The 24,635-nt window shown below is 45.9% G+C and overlaps 1 protein-coding gene across 2 annotated transcripts in view; it reads left to right on the forward strand.

Annotated features, from left to right (window-relative positions):
• Positions 1-24,635, forward strand: part of SLC15A2 (solute carrier family 15 (oligopeptide transporter), member 2) — a 139,483-nt gene that overhangs the window by 43,083 nt on the left and 71,765 nt on the right. For both annotated transcript variants that reach the window (XM_015415612.1, XM_015415611.1), the window contains 2 exons: positions 8,941-9,031; positions 13,394-13,471. In XM_015415612.1, coding sequence (XP_015271098.1) covers positions 8,941-9,031; positions 13,394-13,471 — 169 coding nt within the window. The remainder of the gene's footprint in view (positions 1-8,940; positions 9,032-13,393; positions 13,472-24,635) is intronic.

Here is a 24,635-nt window from a genome sequence, read left to right on the forward strand (position 1 = left end):
ATGAAATCTCTTTGTTCTTCCTGGTGTGGAGTATTCTTGTTCACTATTTCTTCTATTTTCTGATGTATAAGAGTTTGCCCAAATGGGTTGCTAGATCCTAACTACGCTGAAAATCCACCTTGCATGAAATACTCATCTATTTCTGGGTGTTCAAGGGGAAGAGTGATCATCTGAGCATAATAGCATGGAAGGTAGAGGGCATAATTCAGTCTGTCACAGGTGAAGAATCATGGAATCAGTGCCCAGATGCACATCAAGTGAATCATCCAATCATTTTCTCATGATGCTCTAATTAAGCCCAGGAGAATTTCTACCGGAGTACCCAGAGTGCCTAGAGAACAAATTGCCAACATTCGCTGGATTATGGAGAAAGCAAGAGAGTACCAGAAAAAGATCTACTTATGCTTCATTGACTACGCTAAAGCCTTTGATTGTGTGGATCACAACAAACTATGGCAAGTCCTTAAAGAGATGGGAGTACCAGACCACCTAATAAAAGTGGAAAAAGATACATGTATTTATAAATAACAAATTTTAAAACATATACAGGGGCTCATTTACAACAATTATATATAAAACATTACAATACCAAGGGCTTAAAAGCTTGACCTTATGCGTTTCGGCCAAATAGGCCTTCCTCAGAGGTCATATATATGTGGCAAAATGGCTAATACATATATTCACATACACACAATCAAGAATATATACAAAGTATAAATTCAATAAGGACCATAAAGTAAATTGTTCAAAAATAAAATCACCAGGCACAGGGTCAATATGCACATAAGGCCTTTAAAGTGCTATCACTAGCCCAGTGATTATAAAGTAGACTTGTGGTCCAAAAATTTCCTTCTTTGATTGTGTTGCCACAGTATTCACAAGTAAAAAGCAGTCCTTAAAGAGATGGGAGTACCAGACCACCTCACATGTCTCTTGAGAAACCTGTATAAGGGTCAAGAAGCGACAGTTAGAACCGGATATGGAACAACTGATTGGTTTAGCATAGGAAAAGGAGTACGACAAGGATGTATACTGTCCCCTTGCTTATTTAATATATATGCAGAGTACATCATGCGAAAAACTCAACATAAAAAAAACTAAGATCATGGCATCCAGCTCCATCACTCTTTGGCAAATAGAAGGGGAAGTCATGGAAGCAGTGACAGACTTCACGTTCCTGGAATCCAAGATCACTGCAGACAGTGACTGCAGCCATGAAATTAAAAGACGCCTGCTCCTTGAGAGGAAAGCGATGGCAAACCTAGACAACATATTAAAAAGTAGAGACATCACCCTGCCAACAAAAGTCCATATGGTCAAAGCAATGGTATTCCCAGTAGTACTGTATGGCTGCGAGAGTTAGACTATAAGGAAGGCCGAGTGCCGAAGAATAGATTCTTTTGAATCATGGTGCTGGAGAAGACTCTTGAGAGTCCCTTGGACTGCAAGAAGATCAAATCAGTTAATCCTGAAAGAAATCAACCCTGACTGTTCCCTGGAAGGCCAGATATTGAAGCTGAAGCTCAAATACTTTGGCCACCAAACGAGAAGGGAGCACTCACTGGAGAAGACCCTGATGCTAAGAAAGATTGAAGGTCAAAGAAGAAGGAGACGGCAAAGGATGAGATGCTTAGCCAGTGTTGTCGAGGCAACGAACATGAAATTAAGCAAACTCCAGAGCACGATGGAAGACAGGAGGGCCTGGCGTGATGTGGTCCATGGGGTCGCGAAGAGTCGGACTCGACTGTGTGACTGAACAACAACAACAACCCGGAGTTCTGATAGACTTCCATTTTCATATCTGAGGTAATTATGGTAGTCTTCAAAGAGCTCCATAATCCTTGAACATGATGGTTTATTAAGGATTTCTTTCAGCAAAGTTGTGCCTACAGCTTGGCAAAGGTTGCTTATGTTGTTCACAATTTCATCCAAATACAGAATGTCTTCTTTGTGAATGCCCTTCAGCCATGACTGGAAACTCTGCCATGCTAGACACATGAGTGTTTCATAAATTAGTTTATGAAGTCTGACTACAATGGTTATACTTGTGATCATCTATTGCCCCAACTACTGAACCTTATGCAAGTGCGCCTGACTCAGTGCACAAATCCCACAGTCTTACATCTTGAAACTGTTTACTGGCAATGGTCAGAAAATTCCCTATAGTGTGAAATGCACCCATTCTAATTATGACAGTAAGCTTTTTTTTTCTTGATGCTTCCATATGATTTCTACAGCTTTTGCATAAAGTGCCTGATCGAACACATACCTGATCTTAGACAATTGCAGAGATTGCATGATGTTGATAGACTGGTTTAGGACCTCATAGACAGTTGACATTTCAGTGGCAGGAACGTTGATTGTGGACAAATAGCCAATATTGTCTTGCACAGCTGTGACATCATCACAGACAAGTTTGTTAAAGCCTGTCCAGCTGTATGTTGATTGATCTTCATGCTCTGACATGTGTGCCAGAAGCCATATGAGATTCTTCTGCAAAGCATGGCAGAATGATGCCTTGGTGTCTACCTCTGCACTATATGTCGCCGGTGTACCTTCCCTTTTGCCAGTGTTATACATTGCTAACATAAATGACTGGCTACAAATGCTTCTGTTCTTGGTTTTCACCAAATGAGGTACTGATTTATAATTAATAATTATCATATGGCATTGCATGTAGAATAGCCAGCAGAGCCTAAGATTGTCTGGCAGCTAGAAGTTCTAGTGCTTTAAGCATTATGCACCACTAGGTGGCAAGCTAGCCTTGTTTTTAAGGCACGGGACGTTTCAGAGGTGGTTTGCCATTGCCTGCCTCTGCATCAGAACCCTGGTATTCCTTGGAGGTCTCCCATCCAAATACTAGCCAAGGCCAACCCTGCTTAGCTTCCGAGATCTGACAAGATCAGGCTATCCCGGGCTATCCCAGTCAGGCAGTGATTTGGAAAAATTAAGCTCATCGATCTGGTCTGGCTCCCACACTAATGTGGAGGTGACAGAAAACTGCTCTAAGCTCCCCAATCACTTCTACTATTCGGCTCAATCATAGTTGCCAAAGGAAAGCCACTGACAAAGATCTAATAATTCCAAATATCCCTTTGCCTTGAGATTTGGCAGTCATTCCAGAGGCAGATTTCAGATGTCAGTGGTGAACTGAAATCTTCCAGGGGCTTGCAGAAGACTTATGGTCAGCTTTCAAAGCCTCCAACAATACAGGCACATAGTATAGCACACAGAGTTAGTAGATGGGTGAAGTCTCATGTGCAGGTTCGGGGGGGGCGGGGCGGCGGCACCACTATTGTTAAGGGAATTATGGCAAAAAGGTGCAGCTGAGGGAATTGCAAGCCTGTCTTCCTCTAAAGGAGAATTTCCTTTGTTAGAGAAGCATAAAAGGGAAGAGGGGCATCCCATTCCTATCAACTAACACCTGTGGGAATTTTCCTCATTTGCTAAAAAGCTTGATTTCTGGTTAAACTAACAAATAATGGGATGGACTGAGCCTGAGGTGGGCTTTTTGTCCAAGTAGATCCTTTGATCCCTGACATAAGCTGTTTTGGGTAGTCAAAGGAGACCTTGAGGAATTTCAGAAAGGCGATATATTCCGGTTCAGGAATGGTTCCCAAACGGTTTCTGATCGGACATTTCTGACAGAACCATTTTAGAACCGGTTCCCTACCGGAATATATTTGTACTTTCACACACAAATGCTTCTGTCCCATTCAGGAAATGGGGCTGAACCATTTTACCTGTAAAGCACTTCCAAGTAGTCTTCAGTTTGTTCTCCCGGATCCGAAACACTTTTTCCCGCCGTTTTTCACCCACGCGGGCAATCTCTGGCTTTTTTTTTTAACGTTCGCTTTAGAGCACTATAGCACTATAACACAACAGCAACACAGCATTATAGCAACCCCATTGGAATGCCTGGAGTTTTGTGTTATAGCGCTATAGTGCTCTAAAGCGAACGTTAAAAAAAAAGAAGCTGGAAATCACCCGCGCGGGCGAAAAATGGCAGGAAAAAGCAGGAAAATGCAGTGCAGTCTGAAATGGCAAACCGCTTTAGATCCAGCTGTTTACCAGTAGGGGAAAGCCATGTGTGAAATGGCAGCCATATACTGGTTTACTCCATGACAGATCAAAAACGGCTTCAAACCGGCTTAAAAAGGGTAATGTGAAATTCCTCCTTGGCGGAATCTGCATTTGTCTTTCGCACCAGTGTCCCAGCCTTTTGATTCCGTCTTCAAAAATGCTGTCTACATTTGGTGTTGTTTTCACACCTCGACAGTGCTAGTATACTTTTGCATGTCCACATATGTTTATCTTCCTTTTGGGACAGCTCCACTGTCATTGCACCTCCACACTGCTTTAAAAGAATCTTCTCCAAACAACATTCAAACAAGCATAGAGAAAGACAGTGTCACAGCAGCACGAAAATGATTTAAAAATGCAAATGCAGATTCGGCCTTTTTCTCCTTGGTGTTAATGTGCCCTGCCCAATAATGGCAGTAGAGATAGACTGGAGAGAAGCACAGACCAAGAACTGTGTAACTTGAAGGGACTGGATTTGCTGAAAGAGTACCTTTCAGCCTTAGGAGATGGCTGTGCAAAAATGCACTTAATGTGTGTTATGTTCAAGATGTGCTTCATCCACCCATTCCACCACAACATGAGAACATTCTTTCCCTGTACTTTCCTACAGTTTTGGTTACCAGAAGACAGTTCTGTATATACAACCTTTATTTTTAGGATTGTGACGGACAGCACTTTAAAAAGCTTAGAAGTGCTGTACAAACAGCTGAAGGACTATGAACAGTTAATTCTTCACAAAAACAGACAGCCTCAAGTGACAGGCTGTTCCAAGAGATCTGATTGGTTAGGATCAGCTGAGCAGAGAAAGACTTCTGAACTGGATGCTGAGGACGATTCAGTCTGATTTCAGTCCTTGCTGAGAAGAGTTGAGTATTGACAGTTTCGGAATTCAGCCTTAGCTGAGAGCAGTTTTACACAGACAGGATACTGGGGGAAAGTTGGCAAGAAAATTTGGGAAGATAGGCAAAGACTCCTAGTAGTAGTCGTAAAATGTATTGTGTAGCCATTGGCCATTACAATTTAAAATTTAAATTTAAACAATATACACATTAGACAACTTACAGCACTGGAATTTGAATTGGATTGGCAAAGACTCCTATTTGGGCTGAAGAAAGGGGATAGATTTCCTGGTGAGAGGAGAATTTCCCTACCCAGTCAAACAGGGAGTTAGCTCTGAAGAGTGCAGAGATCCCTGGTCTGGTGTGGTTAGAAACCGCCTTTGGAGACCTTAAGAGTCATTTAAAAACTCAAGATGAGTACTGGTGTTTCAAAAGAAGGGGTTTGGGTACTGGAAAGAGTATATCAGCCTTCTGGAAACCAAAAGAGTCAGAGAATACTCAAAGAAAGTGTACTGAAGTATTTGGGGGAAACACTGGAACAAGAGCCTCTCTACATAAAAATTTAAGTCACTGTGAAAAGCTTAAGAAACTCTCATTAGTCTGAAACATGAGAACTGAAGTCTGTGCATGTACTGGTTTTACCTCAGAAATCTCAGCCCCTGATTTCACCTGACCTTTCCCCTCTACGTTAAATAAACTATTTTGTTATTTTTGGATTTCAAAATGCCTTGAGTGCCATTTAAGTTGTTAAAGCGGGCTCCTGATCCTTCCCTCAGGTTCCTGGGCTGAGCCAACAGCCAAATTATCGTACTGTGTCAGGGTGGGACAGCCAGAGTTCTTCAGCAAAAAAGAAAACACATTACTAGGGCAGCTCAGTCAGTAAAGGAAAAGAAAAACAGACAGAAAATCTTGCTATGGGGGGAGGGAATAGGATGGGGTCATCATAGGGACACTTGATTCTTTTCATTATTATATAAAAATTCTGTACTGTGCTACAATACAAATATCTCTTTGAGCAGAGGCAGAACTACTAAGGAAGTAGATGTCTACATATATTGTCATCTGTCAAACCACCGCCTTCTTATGCAATCACTATGCAAGGTCATCCTATTTTAGATGCAATGAGAACATTTCCGCCTCTTTCAAAAGTCAATATTAGAACATAGCTGAATAGTTGTGAATTTGCCAAAGCTTTAAAGCATACATTGAGCCCAATTCCTCCTTTTTCCTGGTAGTTCCTTGCTCTGCTCTGTCATTCACAATTAAATGCCTGCCTGGGAAATCTGAATCTTTGGCCTTGTATCTGGATACCTTTTGCTTTTACTTGACTTTAATTTCCTGAGCTGGTTGATTGGAGCATAATCACTCTCAATTTCTGTGGATTATTTGAAGGAATAATCTGAATGGATTCTCCTGCTTTATTTTGTAATGTCCCAAAGATGAATGTGCATATCAGGCAAATACCTGTGTGCTGTGATAGCTGACCTGTGAGAGTTGATCAGCTGCTCAGTTAAGTTCATATCTGCATGAGCAATTTGAAAGAAGAAGAAGAGAAGAGATTGGATTTATACCCTGCCCTTCACTACCCAAAGGTGTCTCAGAGCGGCTTACAAATTCCTTTCCCTCCTCTCCCCACAACAGACACCCTGTGAGGTAGGTGGGGCTGAGAGAGCTCTTGACAGAAACTGCTCTTTTTCAAGAACAGCTCTTATCAGAACTACGGCTTGCCCAAGGTCACCCAACCAGGTGCAAGTAGTGGAGTGGGGAATCAAACCCGGTTCTCCCAGATTAGAGCCTGTGCATTTAACCACTACACCAAACAAGGGTTGGGAGTAAAATTTCTATATGTAGGCAAAGTGGTTTACAAATGTATCGAAGTATAATTTAAATATGTAATTAAATCTCAATTCAGATAGATAAACTTTTTTTTAAAAAAAAAATGTTCACATCCTAGGCTGGATTTGTATACAGGGGGCTGGTTGATTCAGGGGCCAAAGGGCCAAGATCATCTGGCCTCACCCAGGCTTTGTACCTGCAGAAAGGAAGGGGGTTCCCAGAGTCCCCTTCCTGCACTGAGCCATGCGCAATGAACGACCCTTCCAGCTTTAACTATGATTCTCTGCTTTGTGAGAATCAAAGTGTCATCATTAGTTTGTCTATTGATGCAAAAGCAGTTCTTCTCCTGATCTTTTTCATCTATACATTCAGAACATGCACAAATCTGGCCTGAACATGAAAAGGAATGGAACCAGAATCTGAGGACAGCTGCCAATATTGTTACCACCAATGGCCTGCCTTGTTGATTGGGGAAATTAGCTAGGCAGCAGGCAAGGCCACAGTGGTACAGGAATCACACACCACTTGTATACCAAGGTCCGGCACAGTAGGAAAACTCCAGATTTGAAGAGTAAATTAATTAGTTTTTATTAAAGTATATCCCTTAATTACAAGCACACTAAACATTCAAAAGAGCAAGCAATACAAGTCTAAGGAAAGCAGAGGTGATTGATAGTGAAATAGATGGGTCTGTTACTGGGTAATATTACCTGTCCAAACATGCAGAAGTCCTTGAAGAGAATAGCGCCAACGGCCAGCGTTATGCGCAATGAGGGGGGCAGAGAAAGAGAGAGAGTGGGGGGTGCCCGTGGACAGATATAGACTCTGTAAAACAATGCTGACCAATGGGAGGTCTTGAGGGGCTTGTTTCAGGTGAGGACAAAAGATTACCTGTACCAATCCTGCGTCACAGGGGGTTCGGCATCAGGAGGAGCCAGACCTGGACATGACCAATGACGTTCCAGCGAGACAGAGTCGTCTTAACAATGGCCTGATTAAATCAGCCAGGTGTTGGGTGGCTAGTTGAATGAGTTTTTTGACCATTAATGGTCCTGTCAGAGTAGTTTGAAAAGGTTCCCAAGTAAAGACAAAAGGTGGGAGATGAGTCCCTTAATTAACGTCAGGAAGGATTGCTAAACATTTCAATGTATGATTGGTTTATCTCGGAATCCTGAGGGATAGAGCAGGAAAAAGAGGCTTGCAGACAAAGCACTCTTACATAGGGCTAGGTCACACAAAAGGCCTAGGTGAAGTTCTGGAGATAGGAGGACTATTTGCCAGGTGGCAACTGAATAGCTTTTAGAAATGCAGATACCTACCTGATGGAACCCATTGTTTTCGTATGCATGCCTCTCCTGGGGTTGGGGGGAGACTGGAGGTTGTTTTCCCCTCTGAGGGCTGCCTTTTTTGCCACCTGAAAATTGAGATCCTTTTACAAGGCTTTCCCTATCTTTGTGGTTCAGAACCAAGATTGCCTTCCTTGGTCTGGGCTCGTGGGTTTCCAGCTCAGGTTAGAAAGTGAGGTGCCCCTGTTGTTGGGGCTACCTTAGGGTAAAGGCAGCACCTCTGGGCTACAATACATTACAGCGCTTACCTTGTTCCTGTATAGAACATGCAAAACATAACTGCATCTTGAATTCACCTAACAAGGGTGTCATTAGCAGAAATATATTCTCTTGCAATAAATAAGCTAATACTACCAAGTGAATGTACTGAGGACTAACTGAAGTATAGTTACTGTCTTCCCAAACAGGACTTCTCACTTGACTAACTTCTCCCACACCATTCTATTTTACTTTTTCTAAGTATGTTTTGCTGGGAATCTTGTCTAGGCATGATGAGCTGTCAAGTACTGCCAGGTTGGATTGGTTGAAGCTATACTGGGTACTAAATTATGATGCATATTCTGAATAAGTAAATCCTTCTTTCTTCGCAAACTGCACCCACCCACCCCTTTTTCAGTACAAGAGTAGAAGGGCAACTTTTCTTCCAGTTAGGTATGCATGCATATAGATGGGAGAGGGAAAGAACTTACGTCTTGTCTTTATTTTACCCTTATATATTATTTGATGTTAGTATGAATGTATAATTCCCAGCAATGTGCTGAGAGAGGCCGTTTTGCAAATCTGGGGCCAGGTTTGTTTAAAATCTGTGATGCTTATGTGCTCTTGTTTCATTTTAGGTTCAGGAAAGGAGCACGTTCTTCTCTGTCTTCTACCTCTCCATTAATGCAGGAAGCTTGCTCTCCACTTTCATTACTCCTCTGCTGAGAGGTTAGTATTGATTTTGAATAACTATGGGAATTAGTTTCAGGTGCAGCTATGTTGGTCTGCTGTAGAAGAGCACGATTCAAGATCTAAGCCCAGTAGCACCTTAAAGCTATCTAACAAAGGGAGCTTTGCCTCTCAAAAGCTTATACCCTGGAGATCTTGTTGGTTTTTAAGGTGCTAGTGGACTTCAGTAATGGGAAATAGCTGCACCATGACTGTTTTGCCTTAGCTAAATTATCCTCGTGGCTTCTGAATGAAGGAAATTGCAGGCTCCTTTGGAACCTCTAGGATGTTGTCATTTGGCCTTGTTGACGTTACTGTTCAGAATGCAGAGCATATGTTTAAAACCAGTAACAGATGTGCATCTAGCACTGAACAAAGTGGGCACAATTTTGTCCCATGAAGGCATGTGAACTGATCCCCATAGCATACCAGAAATTTCTTGCCCCTCCATCCTTGTCATTTGAACACAAGCAAAGGACACGTGAAGATATTTTGTCTGACAAAGGGCAGTTTGACAAATGGAAGCCTGTGAAAGGGAAGCCCACACAAGTTTCCCCCTCCAATTGGTCAAGAATCTTGGGCTCAGAGTATCCATTCCTTGATGAGAGGAGGGCTGGATGGGCATATACATTCACATAGGCCTCTTGTGCCCAATAATGGTCTGGCATGCTGAGCCCCTATGTACTCTGGGCGTGGGGTGGTTTTTTATGCTGTAAGGGACTCTCTCTACATGTGGGCACAATACCTGTGCCCCAAGATATCACTTTTCAAATGACAGTATCATAAGTGTTTCTGTCACAGAAAGGTTGTTCTCTTTTAATTTGTACTTGTATGGTTGAAAATCTGTTCATTTTGATTGATGTGGTTAGGTATGAAGACCTTCCTGCTCCTGTCTTTGCAGTAAAAAGGCAGAAATCAAATTTGTTTACCAGAGTTAACAATGGCAAGCTGCTGTCACCGAGTACATTTTTACACTGGGCAAAACCTCCGTTTCTATAAAACTTTGCAGTTCAACACCAGTCATTACTCAGCCAAATAAATACAGTGGCATGGGGTGGAGTGAAACAGGGATATTTTCTCTCTTAATGTTCATTTTTATGAGAACAAGAAGTCCATTTCCTTAAACCCTTGGCCTTTTTGTGTGACTTGCATGGCAACTGTGTTGAGAAATCCAATATCCTGAGCAGCTTCGAGTGGTCCCCACCGCAGATCAGAAACTTTATAGTCACAAACCAACATCTCACTTCCTGGACAGTGGTCACACTGGCGGCTTGGCAAAGTATGGTGGTGCCTCAAATTGTACCGCTTCAAGGTGTAGTGGAGCATTCCATCCAGATGTCTTGTCTTTATCTTCCCATTTATTGTCCCATGAGGGAGCATCCACATTAGTGTTGCACTTCAACCACAGGATGAGCTGCAAGGGTGGGTTCTATTTAAATGCGGGTGGATAGATGTGTGTATGCGCATATGGGCAGCAACTTTTTTAAAAAACCCACAGAGGCAGAAATGGATCTGTGTCAGCAAGCTGCCAAATGTTTATTCCTGTCTCTTTGATCCTCTCTCTGTATTCCCCCCCCCTCCATGGATGCGCTCAGCTTGTCATGCGCATATCTCCCTAGTAACTCTGCATTCTTGATAGCATACGCCAGCCATGCTTTGCTGTAAAGTTATCTATCCAAGGTCACAGGTGGAAGAGAGCGAGAGCTTTGCTTTGTCTTTAGTGGAAACTGTGAGAAACGTATTTTATTGATAATAAAGTAGCAGTTGCTTTCCCAAGGTTTTAGGCGCGCAAAACGCTCTCTAGGCGCGCGCAGGAACCATGTTTATTGGCTGTAATAATTATGAACTTGCTTTAACCTTCCCAGCACACTGAACTAACATTATTCTGAACAGTGCTTCTGTTCAAGTGCTCCATGGCTTCAATAAAGTAAAACCTTCTTGCAAGTGTGTACTCCGTTGTTTGCTGTGGGACCTGACAATCTGCAAGTTCTGACGTCCCTTCCAGGTTCCTTTCACTGCAGGAGAGTTCAGACATCGGAAAACCTGGAGGGAATTGCAAACAATCAGTTCATACTGGACTTTCCTCGGTATTTGTTTACTCCACTTCCACTGTGGAACAGCACGGGCTGCCAATGACTGCACCACAGGAGGCAGCTGTCCTCTTCTGGAGAGGCCCATTTGTTTAGGGTTGCCAGGTCTGGGTTGGAAAATATCTGGAGACTTTGGGGGTGGGTCCAGGAGAGGGCGGGGTTTGGGGAGAGGAGGGGCCTCAGCAGGGTACAGTGCCATAGAGTCCACCCTTCAAAGCAGTCATTTTATCCAGGAGAGCTGACCTCTGTCAGCTGGAGATCAGTTGTAAAAGCGAGGGATCTCCAGGCCCCACCTGGAGGCTGGCAACCCTACATTTGTTCCACTCAGGTAACACCACTATAGTGCCACAAACTGCATGAGTGACCACAGCCTTAATCCCACTGCAAACAAAATGACACAATATCATGCACACACAGAAAGGCAGAGTTGTGAGGCCGAAATAAGGATGTAGCCTCTAAAATATAGAAGTCAATATTCTATCAGCAGTAAGGAGCCCAGGGACGGGGACGTGCAACAAGCCCCACCCCCTGCTCCCAGCAGCCCTCAGTTGGGCCACAAGGAGCAAGAAGCAGCCAGGTAAATTGCAGAGCCCCCCCCCCCGGCCCGCCTTCAGGTACAAGCTCTCCCTCCTCTGTGAGAGCAGATCTGCGCATCCCCCCCCCCATAGATAGCAATCCAAAACAGTCCAGTGGCACCTTTAAGACCAAGTTTTATTCAGATACAAGCTCTCCCTCCTCTGTGAGGGCAGATCTGCGCATCCCACCCCCCATAGCTAGCAATCCAAAACAGTCCAGTGGAGCCTGAGTGGTGGGTGTTGCCTTCTGACACACTTCCGGTGATGTCAGGGGGTGTGGCATATGCAAATAAGTTATGCTAATGAGTTATGCTAATGAGCTCCTGCAGCTCTTTTTCTACGAAATGACCCCTGGGTAAAGGTAATGGTTTGAAGTCCCACTTGATGCAAGGTACCAGATGATTCAAACGAGGGATTCTTGATGCTTTACTCTCAGAGTGTGTTTCCTGGCTACTGTTTGATTGATAGAAGATGGAGCAGGCACTGACCAGACCAATGTTGGCTCTTGCCGGTGTGGTATATTTATAAATTGGTGCATCTGTGTGATTTCTTCACAACATCCTCATCGGCTAGAACTGTTGTTAGTGTCATTAATGAAACCCATCCAGGTCAAACAGATAGTAACCTTCTGCAGAACTTCATAGTGCATTGAATAGCAATGGATTTGTGTCAAACTCAGGGCTACGTTTGGGCAGGAACGCACAGGAACGGAGTTCCGGCTGGCCCCTGAGTTGGCCACGCCCAGCAGGAACTCATTAGCATAATAGGCCACACCCAACAGCAGGAACTCATTAGGATTGGCTACATTAGGGGTGTGTGGCCTAACATGCAAAGGAGTCCCTGCTACAAAAAAAGTCCTGGGTTTTGACAACAAACAAGGTAAACAGAATAAGAAGGGAAAGGTGGGTGTGGCTGGATGACCACACTTCTGGTAACATGGGGGTGGGGCCTAATGTGCTAATGAGCGGTGCGTCAGGGTGTGGCCTAATATGCTAATGAGTTTGCTGTTGGGTGTGACCTATTATGCTAATGAGTTCCTGCTGGGCTTTTTCTACAAAAAGAGCCCTGGCCAACTGGTTTTCTGAATGATTCAGTGCATCCTTAGAATGCCCCATCCTGAAAACCTTTTGAATGTATCTGAAGCCAGACATGATATTTCCAGATCTGCATTCACACTGACATTTTGGTAACTAATTCAATGCATGCGAATCCACTAGAAAATAAAATGTTATGACTTGGGGTGGGGGAAGTGATAACGTAAATCCTTTGTTTTTTCATTATGGTAAAGGCTGCGGTGGCTCAAGTGGTTAAGACAATGAACTGCAGACCGGAAGGTCGGTAGTTTAGCAGTTGAGACCCGAGTGCCACAAGATGGAGTGAGCTCCCATCTCTGGCCCCAGCTCCTGCCAACCTGGAAGTTTGAAAGCAAGAAATTGCAAGTAGATAAATAGGTACCGCTTCGGTGGGAAGGTAACAGCGTTCCATGCGCCTTGCCGTCTAGTCATGCCAGCCACATGAGCACGGAAATGTCTTTGGACAGCGTTGGCTCTTCGGCTTGGAAATGGAGATGAGCTTGGAAACCATCCCTAGAGTTGGATTCGACTGGCTTTCGAGCAAGGGAAACCTTTACCTTTACCTAAAGGATGAAAGTGATAGGAAACAGATCTGAAATTGAGTACTCTTTCTCACTGTCTTAGGAGATGTGAAGTGCTTTGGAAGAGACTGCTTTGCTCTGGCTTTTGGAGTTCCTGCTATTCTGATGGTTATAGCTCTTGGTAAGTACTAGATGCAGTAATGCACCATTGACAACGTTACCATCTATCACTTGGCAATATGTTATTACCTGAAGTATATGAACTTTATACCAACAGCCACAGAAACAATACAACAATTTACACAGTCTTTAATATTTGATTCACACCCAATTGTCACTACTACAGCATTCGTAGATTTGACCTGGACAGTTAATGTTTTGACAGTTTTCGGTCCAGGTACTATTGGCAGAGCTTGGGTTAAGCAAATCCAACTGCCAACTGCTATTAAGCATGTATCTATAATATAATCTAGTTTTGTATTAGTTTTATACCAGTAGACATGGCTTCCCATGAAGAATTTTGGGGATTGTGATTTGGGTTAGTATGCTTCAAAAAGAGAATTCTTAGCATTCCTAAGATTTCCTAGCCTCGATCAGAGAACTACAGCTTCCAGGATTATCATTTAAGAGGGCTAGTGTGCTGAACTGGTACTTTAGGTCACTTGTGAGCATTCCTCAAGGAATAATCGATTGATTATGAGACATTTCAAGAGGTAAACATAATAAATGTTCATCAACAGTCAGCTGAACACAGTAGTAGTAGAGATGGGCATGAAACATATGATGAGCCAAAATCCAAACTGAACTTTGCTCGGTTCACAGCTTGCAAGCTGAGGTTCAGTGATCACGTGTTTGTCAGAAAAATCTCTGAACTTTTGGGTGCTGCTCGGAACAGCTCGGAAAATGGAACCCACCCAGAACCTTTGGCATGAAACTGCTAGGCGATTTTGGGGGTGGTGACGTTTTCCAGCCTTAGAAACACAAATACAGACCCTCCAAAGCTTGACAGCTACTGTCGCCTGTCAATAACGGAGTTCCTTTTCCATTCATCACAGTGGGAGGGGATGATCTATATAAGTTTAGGGTGTCTATGCATTTGCTTTGTTGACATGGGGGTTTCGGGCAGAGAGGGTGTACTCATACAAAAGAGCTTTGCTGCTGGCCGTGAAGGGGGGATCGATTACCTAGCTCAGGGTAGAGGGGGCTTTGCTTTGCCCTGGGTTCCTCTGTGTTGTGATTTATAGAATCATAGAGTTGGAAAGGACCTCCAGGATCATCTAGTCTAACCCCATGCACAATGCAGGAAATTCACAAATACCTCCCCCTCCACACACCCAGTGACCCCTGCTCCACGCCCAGAAGATGGCAAAAAACCTCCAGGATCCCTGGCCAAACTGGTCTGGAGAAAATTCCTTCCTGACCCTGAAGTGGTGATCAGCATTCCCCTGGGCATGTAAGAAAGGGCCACGAGAACTAAGCACTGATGCAACCTTTCCTGGCCTCCCTTTCATGATCTGCCTAAGTTCACACAATCAGCATTGCTGTCAGATGGCCATCTAGCTTCTGCTTAAAAACCTTTAAAGAAGGAGAGCCCATCACCTCCTGAGGAAGCCTGTTCCACTGAGGAACCGCTCTGTCAGGAAGTTCTTCCTAATGTTGAGTTGAAAAGTCTTTTGAGTTATTTTCAACCGTTGGTTCTTGTCCAACCTTCTGGGGCAACAGAAAACAATTCCGCACCATCCTCTGTATGGCAGCTCTTCAAGCAGGGGTTGGTTCGAGCCGGAGCACACAGGAGCGGCGCTCCGGGAGTGAGGAGCCTGGGGGGTGGGCACATGACCAAGCCTCACCCCCTGCTTCCAGCAGCCCTTACAGGGCTCCCAGCAGGGCTGGCAACCAAAAGGCCATCCTCGTTGTTGGGGTGCTGCTACAGGCAGCTGTCTCTGGTGGCCGGGGTCCCGCCTGCCTGCAGCCGGAGGGAAGCAGCAGAGAGCTGCCGCTTCGCTGGAGAGAGGGACCCCGTTTGTGGCTGGGGAGGTGCTTCCTTTGTGAGTCACTCGCAGTGCACAGCCAGTTCTTCAGAAAAGGGGCGGCGGGAGATGAAAGCACCCTTCCTCCTGCCTTCATGCCACTTTCCCTCCCCCCATCACTTCTCCCCTTCCTCCACTTTGCACTCCTCCATCCACTTCCCTCTCCCTGCTCCTAAGCCTAAATCACACACCCCTGCACGCATCGAAGAAAGGCAGGAGGAAGAGCCACTCTCTTGGCCAACTTCCCTCTCAACGTCATCCGCCCTTACGCCTCGTCCCAACCAAGGCTTATTCATGGAGAATCTCTCCCTCCTGTGAGGGCAGATCTGTGTGTTTCCCACCCCCCAGATAGCAACCCAAAGGAGTCCAGTGCCACCTTTAAGACTGCGACTTATTGAGGTAGAATCTCTCGGCATGAGGGTGCTGTTCTCACACACAAATGCTCCGCCGCACTTGCAGCTTCCCACCTCGCTCAGCTCCTTCCTCAGAGGGAGCACTCCCCCAACTGTGGAGCACTCCCCCCAACTGTAACTCCAACACGACCGCCTCACAGCAGCAAACAAGCACAGGGTCGGCACCCCCAGCGATGCACTGAGAATTCATTCTCCTCCTCAAGCCATTCTTCCTTCTTCTCTAAGGGTAGGTGTCATTTGGGTTGGTTCCTGAGGGGTGTGGGGAGAGCAGCGCGCAAAGCAACGAAAGATTTGCTGAGTCGTCCCTCTTATGGAAGTTCAGGGAAGCAACTCTGCAGCTTGAAGTGATTTGGGGGAGAGAGAAAATGAGAAGCAGAAGCCCAAGCCAGTGATTGTTTCCCTCCTTCACTGCCTTTTCCTCAAAGCATCGAGAACATTAAAAAGGGAGGAGGGGGTTCTTTCTAGGGGGGAAAATCCGCTTTTCAAAGACTCCCTTGTCTGCTGAAGAAATCCCTTGGCTTTGGATCGCAATGGAGAGTTTTAGCCACACTAGAGCAGTTCCTTTGCCTCCAGTGGATTGGTGGGAATTTTGGAAGCGGAGCCAGTGTGGAGTCCTCTATCTCTCCCCCCCCCCAACTGTGTTGCAAATCTGCTTGGAGCTTCAACTGTCCCATTGAAGCCCTTTTCTTTCGACTGTTTTTGAGTTTCTCTTCACGTTCCTTGGGTACTAGGAAAATCTCAACTTTCGGTAGAATCTCTCATCTGTGAGGGCAAATCTGCGTGTTTCCTAGCCCCCCCGATAGCAACCCTCCCTTATCCCTCCTCCTCCCTCCTCCACCCCCAGCCCCTCACTTGCATTCTCGACCCTTCCCGGGTGGGCTAAGCAGGGGACCCTGCCGCTGCTGGCCGCTTTGCTCAAGCCTTTCTCGCTGGCTTGCTCGGCTCTTTCCCGTCCACCGGCCACGCTCTACTCCCAGTCATTAGCATAACTTATTTGCATATTCCACACCCCCTGACATCACCGGAAGTGTGTCAGAGGGCAACACCCACCGCTCAGGCTCCACTGGACTCTTTTGGATTCCTAGCTATTGAGGGGGGGGGAGAACATGCAGATCTGTCATCACAGAGGAGGGAGAGCTTGTACCTGAATAAAACCTGGTCTTAAAGGTGCCACTGGACTGTTTTGGACCATGGGGGCCGGGGGTGGGGCTCTGCAGCTTACCTGGCTACTTCTTGCTCTGACTGAGGGCTGCTGGGAGCAGGGGTTGGGGCTTGTTGCATGTTCCCACCCCCTGGGCTCTTTACTACTGGAGCTCTGCTCCTGTGCGCTCCTGCAGGAAATGACCCCTGGGAGTCAGGTGAGAATGACAAACCAATCAATACCCACTGCTTCGGGATGGTTCCAGAACCTTACATCATACACCATGCTCCTACCCCTCCCGTCTCAAGGAACAAGTCTCATACGAAACTAATTTACGACCGTGGTGTTATGTCCTTGAGGAATGATAAGGAAGCAGGCTGGTGTGGCCAGTTAACGCCACCTGCAAGGAAGACCATTATTTTAACGTTAACCCTTAAAGGTATCGCAAAATTCAACTTTGCCTCAGTCCCTTCCAGCTCCAAGATTATATGACCACCAGCCTGGGGCAAATCATCCCTCTCTTTTGAGGGCTGGCACAGGTGCTGGACTCCACAGGGCAGCTGGACCTTGAAGGGGACACTGGTTTCCCCCCCCCCCCAGGTCAGGGTCTTGGCCAACAGTTTCTGGGCAGGCATCACTGAGAGGCTGCATTCTCTCTGCAAGGAGCGAGAGTACATTCTGTCGTGTGTGTGCAACCCCCACATCAAGGACAGCTTTGTAACACACAGCTTGTTCAGTGGAAACCTGACTTGAGCCATGAGGTGTATAGTTTCCAGCTCCGTGGACGTGGTCAGAGGGCAACACTGAGCGGAGGAAGCTGAGGGGAAGAGGAGGAGGAGTGTGAGGAGGGGGGAGGGGTATACAGGATGGATGGGGAGGGTTCATGGCCCAATAAGAGACAGGCGAGCCAGAATCCCCACTTCTGGTTGTTGGGTGTGAGGTGGGAGGTCAGGAGCAGTGCTGGGTGTGCCAGGCATGCAATGGTGGAGGATTCCGTGGAGGTGATGGTCAGGGAGTACCTTGTGGAGCCCCTTGAGCCTGCCAATTCTGACCCCCTTGAGAGCTGAGGTCAGGCTTGCCCCACAGCCAAACCAGACAACATCAAACTCACCCAGAAGAACCATTGGGACCAATAGCCTCCTTCTCATTGCAGAACACCTGATTCACATGCCAACATCTACCTCACACTACTGTGTGCTTCATGTCATGTTCAGGCAATTGAAGGGACTTCTAGTGATTCCAGGCACTGAAAGTAGCCTGTGTAAATCACCCCATGAACCCCGCCCCCCAGACGGATCCTACCCAGGAATGGGATGATGGAAGCTGGTTGAGGTCCCCGAGACTGCAGGTGCTGTTGTGTGGGTCTCCTTACTGAGAGGACACACCTGGGAAGGGCCGGCCTTGGGATAGTTGCACAGCACACCTGGCCAGGAAACATGGTTGCGGGACTGTCCCCTTTCTCCCGCAGCACTGGCAGGGTGGTTCCAGGAGAGATGGGTAGGTACAGCTGTCCAATGGAGTCCTTCTGCTTCCCCTGCCCACTTGTCTTCCTTTCCATGGTAACTTCTCTTCCTTCACAGACCACGGTTATGACTCATTGGCGTCACATAACCTTTGGGTAGATTTGGCACTTCCATCGATCCATGACCACAGCACAGAGGTTGCACCTTTTGTCACGCTAGCCAGGCTTGGCAGACACTTAAGGGTTTGGTGACTTAGGGCACTTCAAAAGATCCCAGGGCACAATAGCCTGTGTCAAATGCCCCAGTACCCACGCATGGCAGCTTGGGATATCCGTCCTGGGCATGGGGTGTGGGGAGTGGGCACTTTGTTCACGGATGCCTTTCAAGTTCTAGTGTTTGGGGGGGGGGCACTGGCAAGAACATGTGGTACATGTGAGAGACCCCTTGTGGTGGGGGGAGCTGTTACATCAACAGATGTGGTGCCCATTCTTCCAGTCTGTGGATCAGCGATGGCGGTCGTTCTCCCCGGACCTCGGGGGAGCGACCCGCACACCAGCGGTATGGAGGGGTGCTACCTCAAGTAGCACTCACATGGAGCCTTTGCGATAGGCTCCAGGCCAGAGGGCTTTTGAAGGGCAGCCTCTTTGACGGCTCAATGCCGGAGAATTGAGGCTTCCTTCCACCCTGACGGTCCTGCCGCTGTGTGGCCCTCGGGCACAAGCTGATTCGACTGGGACAAGCACTGGAGATCGAACGGAATATCGATTACTGCGAGCGAGGTCAGAGAAATGACCGACAATGAACGTGAGTTCAAAATAAGCAGAATAATTTAAAAGCAAACTACCCCCCCCCCGTGGGAAAAGCTGAGCGCAAAGAGGGACGCCTCTTATGTGAAGGGACAGATAAGCGAAACGAAGGGGCAGGGGGGTAAATGATCAGCGATCTTGTTTTGAGAGACTTACTTGAGCGCCGACATTGAGGCGACGATTTTTCGAGTCCACGAGAAGCGGTTTGGAATTGTAAACAATCGTATAAAATGGCAGCCTCGCAAAGAAAGTTTAAAATGAAACTGGCAGGTAGTCAGAGCCCAAAACCGGAAGAGGGAGCGGACGTCATGAAAATGTTAACGGATATGCTCAAGCCGGTGATGGAGCAACTCGATGGTATTAACCAGCAACTGACTTCCTTGAATCAAAACTTCGCATCCCAGCAGCTCCAACTGGCAGAAACGGAGAAGAAGGTGCAGCATATGACTGAGAGAATTAAAGAGATAGACACCACAAGTAAGAAAATGAAGAAAAGAATGGGGGAAGTTGAAGCAAAACAAAACTTCCAAGAAAACTGTTTGTTACAGCTACAAATGGACAAAGCCAATATGATTCTCAGATTCCAGGGAGTGCCTGATTCGGAAAAGGAGGATCTGAGTAAAAGAGATGGAGACTGCCTATAGGGCATACTCCAATTATATTTTAAAAAATAGCCTGCCTGGAGAAATTGTGGTCAGATTCTCAAGACAGACCAGAGATGCTATTTTAAAAGTGACTTCAGCAACTCCACTGAAACTGGGGAATATAAACATTAAAACTTTAAAAGACATTCCATTTGAAATTCGCCAAAAGAGGAAAAGCTATAAGGACTTAATTTCTTTTCTTCAAACCAATGGAATTTTGTACATGTGGGTGATCTCAGAGGGTATCTTTAAAACCAACAACAAAAGAGAAAAGATTGACTCCATTTTTAAAGCCAAAGAATCTTTGAGACATCAGTTGGGATCGGAGGAAGAATCCAAAGAGGAAGAATCAAAACCAAGTGACTCCACTACCTCTGAAATGGATGAAGACTCTGCTGTAGAAACGGGTGCAGGCGCAATGAAAGCTACATATGATTTCAGAGACAGATAACCGAAGTAAAGGCAGAAGGACTCTGAAAATGGCCTTTTGAAGCAAATAACAAGAAGATGCTCAGAAAGTTCTCTCACAATAACTAATATACTAACATTGAAGCCGAGACAAACAAGAACTCTACAGGTATATTGTTGTACTAACACTTTTATTAATAACAGATTAACACGGATATGATCTCCTCTTGGGTTTTTATTATAGTGTGGTTATCTTTCCTTTATCCTTAGATGTAGTCCCCTTCCCTTATATTTTCTTTGTAGTTTGGTAGTCTTATATAAAAATAATAAAAATATCCCTCCGGGGATTTAAAAAAAACAAACCAAACAGATGTGGTGCCCCATGGTGTCATCCTTGCAAGTGATGCCTTGGGTTTATCAAGCCAGGAAGTCCGTACACGCTGCTTCCTTCGGTGCTTGGTGGCTCCCCTTCTTGTCCGAGAGGGCCTTCCCTTCATTCCCTGTGCCCAGCCAAGCCCCTTCATGCTCCTCACTGGCACGGTGGCTGCAGGTATCCCATCTCCCACATTGCTATGGAGATGTTGCTTGCTGGATCTGGCAGGGGCAAGGGCCTCCTTTTGGAGCAGGCTACAAGATATCTTCTGGGTGTTGGGAGGGAATATGCGTTGGCCTTCAGTCATGACGCTGTCAAGGTGACTGCTCACTGGTTGCCTGGTCTTTCCCCCCATGACTTGGGCTGGTTGTTGGGTCCTCCTGCTCTTCATCAGCATCCCTGGGTCAAGGCATCCCTTTTTGCTTGCTCTCTGCTGTCAGGGTGGCAATGACTGGCTACATGGGTGGCATGCATGGGGGGCATGTCCAGGGGACAGGTTTGGGAGGATCTTCCTTCTTTCCCTCCTTGTTTGTGAGATCTGGGTGCCTGGGGGTCTTTCCCCTCTTTCAATGGCTCCCCTCTACTCTGCCTGCCAGCAAGGTGACAAAGCTCATTCCATCTGGAGCCATCCCCTCCCATTTAATCTGTTCTCTCAAATATTGTATGATGAACTCCTGGCATTTCCCCACTATCAGGCAGGTTTTCCTGCCAAAAAAATTGTTCCCAACTGTGCCTGAGCAGCCCCAAATAGTGTGGATTTAGTTATTGTTTTAAAAGTCTGTCTGTCCTACCCGTCACACAGATCTAATTTGTCTTTTAGCCTAGCCCAGGAACTTGATGGGACAAGCAGGAGACCTCTTGTTTTTCCCTTTCAAATGGCACTTGAGACAGTATAACATTTAAACAAAAATATCGGTTTTATTTATCAGGCAGGGATTGAATAGGTGTAGTCAGCGGTTGGAAATGCTAAAGTAAAAATTGTTTATACAGATCATATGTCTTTTAACAATCAAAATAGTGTTGCTGAAGCTTATTTTTGTATATTCTTGGATCTTAACAGTGAAAGGCATTTGAGTATTTTAGTTACAGTTACAATGTTTCTTCATATAGTTTCCTGTGACTCTTCAGGTTTCCTGGAGATGGTCTCTTTTTTTGAAAACACAGTTTATTTCAATATCATGATGTTTCTCAATCCAATCCTCTTCACAACAGAACAGGGGTCTCCTCAGAGCAAAACCCTTTGTGTAACTGGGCAGGAATTATTCTTCTCCTCAGAAGATATTACCCTTTTCTTTTGGCCTGAATGGGAGTTTCAGTATACTATCCAATCCCCTTGCCAAAATCTCAATCCCAGACTGATGTCTTTGTAATAGGAACTTCATTTTAGGCTGACTCTTAGATGTTCAGTTCTGATACTGAATTCTTCCTCAGAATTGATTGAAAACAGTTATTTCACTTCACTCCAAAAGTGAACCTGTCTGACTGACCTGGTCTTACTGACTGACTCCAACCGGTTCTGTCAGAAGCCGATTGACTGACTGTCTGACTTCCAAAAGACCAACTAGCTGAATGACTAAAAAAACTCCAATGCCCTCAGGACTCAGCTAATCATATAGTTCTCCTCAGCTGGCGCTGGCCAATCAAAGTGAAGGGGGAGGAGGGAGCAGCCTCCATTCCAGTGAAGAGTTAACTCTTCACCTCTCAGCTCTCTGAAATTGCTACACTAGGAAACCTGTTGTTGAGTTTGGGTGTCAGTTTCATTTGATGGATGCTGGGCCTCAAGGCATCCCCTGACCAGTTTGATGTAGTGGTTAAGTGTGCAGACTCTAATCTGGGAGAACCGGGTTTGATTCCCCACTTCTCCACTTGCACCTGGCTGGATGACCTTGGGCAAGCCATAGTTCTGTCAGAGGTGTTCTTGAAAAAGAGCAGTTTTTGTCAGAGCTCTCTCAGCCCCACCTACCTCACAGGGTGTCTGTTGTGGGGAGGGGAAGGGAAAGGAGATTGTAAGCCGCTCTGAGACTCCTTTGGGTAGTGAAGGGCGGGGTATAAATCCAATCTCTTCTTCTTCTTCTTATGTCTCTGTTCCCAGTTGATTTCTAATTGTATGCATTTACAAATGTAATTTATATGTACATGATCCAGTTTTAGAGATCCAGTTTGGTGTAGTGGTTAAGTGCGTAGACTCTAAGCTGGGAGAACCGGGTTTGATTCCTCACTCCTCCACTTGCACCTGGCTGGATGACCTTGGGCAAACCGAAGTTCTGATAAGAGCTGTTCTTGAAAAAGAGCAGTTCCTGTCAAGAGCTCTCTGAGCCCCACCTACTTCACAGGGTGTCTGTTGTGGAGAGGGGAAGGGAAAGGAGTTTGTCAGCCGCTCTGAGACTCCTTTGGGTAGTGAAGTATAAATCCAATCTTTTCTTCTTTTTCTTCTCTGTTTGTGATGGCTCTTCCCCGAAAAGGCCTCTCACAGTGCTCCATGCCTCCTGGCCAACCCCTCCCTTCCACACACACCACTGTCAGGGTGACTGCAGCCTTCACCCTTGTCACACTCAGCTGAGAAGTTGTTCTATTTCCAGCATTTTAGACTGAGGATGGTCATGTACCATTCTGTGTCCCGTCAGGGGGGGAGCTTCATCACCAAACACAACACAGATGTCCAACTGTAAAGTTGATAGCTGGACAAGCTTTTTCCCTGGGTCTTACATTGGTTTTCCATGTCCATTCTACTCCTCAACCTTGCCACCATCATCCCCTGGCTGCAGCTATCCTCGTCACTCCACCTGCTGGCAACGTGATTACTGGGCATGGTTTGGGGTGTGAGCGCAGCTAGTCCAGGTCCCCAACTGTGTTCCAGTTTCACCCCAGAAGGTTTCTTCCAGTCCCACAGGTTCTGTGTCGTGAGCTAGCATGGCCTTCTTTCTGCCTGCTTCCAACGTGATCACTGCCCACAGCCAAATCCTCCCACACTGCCATGCCAGTCATGAACTCCATGTCATTCTTCCCATGGGGGTCCACTCTCCACCTCTGTTCAGTGTGGGCAGGGCTGAAGTTCTCCTGGTGTGTTTAACCCATGTGGATTTACTCTGTGATTATAAATGCAAATCACGTGCCCTATAGACTACAGACCCAAAGTATCCTCTGCACCCATGGCCACTCCATCTGCCTGCTGGCAATGCGATAACTGGGCAGTGCCAAAATCCTCCTGGCATGTGTAGCCATTCTGGATTCACCCAGGCATTATAAATGGTGGTCACGTACTCCAGAGACTATGTACCCGATGTGTCCTCTGCCCCCGGGTTTTCCTGTCTACCTCCCGGCAACATGATAACTGGGCAGTGTCAAAATCCTCCTGGCGTTTTTACTGAGTGTGGATTCACTGTGGGATTATAGATGCTGGTCACAGACTTGCCTGTCACGTGAGATGCACTGGTGGGGAGGGACACCCTTGGGCTTGGGAGCACCTCAAATCTTCTCAAAGGTTACCTGTCCAATAACAATAGGAAGCCAATTACTTTTGTAAATTAAAAAGGTCATTTACAAGCGATTAATCACACCATAGTAAACTTTTAAATCTCGCCTTGTCTTGTTGTCTTGCTATTAAATCTTGAAGGAAATGCTGTGTTTCAAGCACCATGGCAAGGTCCACATAAACTGCAATGGCTTCCAGCTGTAAACGAACGGCCCTGTAAGGCCACCATTTTCCATGTGACTGAGCACATTTCTTTGGGTGACCAACATATGATCCACATCATCTTCTTGTACACCCTGAGATTACTTTTCCAAGTCTTCCAGACATTCTGTGCATGTGCACTTTTGTTGTCTCAACCTGTCATGACTTCCAGATTGAGCTTCATGTAGTGTTTCTCCAATACAAATCTTGAGACATGACAACAGAGAATTGCAAATGTTATGATTTACACCTCCATCTACCTCTTTTTGCCTCTCAGATTTTTTTAGTCATATCAGAACAAAAAAAAAGAGCACAGAATGGCAAAGAAAGAAAAAGCACGTAGATTAAAGGAAAGGAAGGCTTCCGATTTTCCCTGCTACCAAAATATATGTAGTCA

This window comes from Gekko japonicus, unplaced genomic scaffold (genome assembly GCF_001447785.1).
Source record: "Gekko japonicus isolate JY-2015 unplaced genomic scaffold, Gekko_japonicus_V1.1 scaffold2755, whole genome shotgun sequence".
In the NCBI taxonomy this organism is placed as follows: Eukaryota; Metazoa; Chordata; class Lepidosauria; order Squamata; family Gekkonidae; genus Gekko; species Gekko japonicus.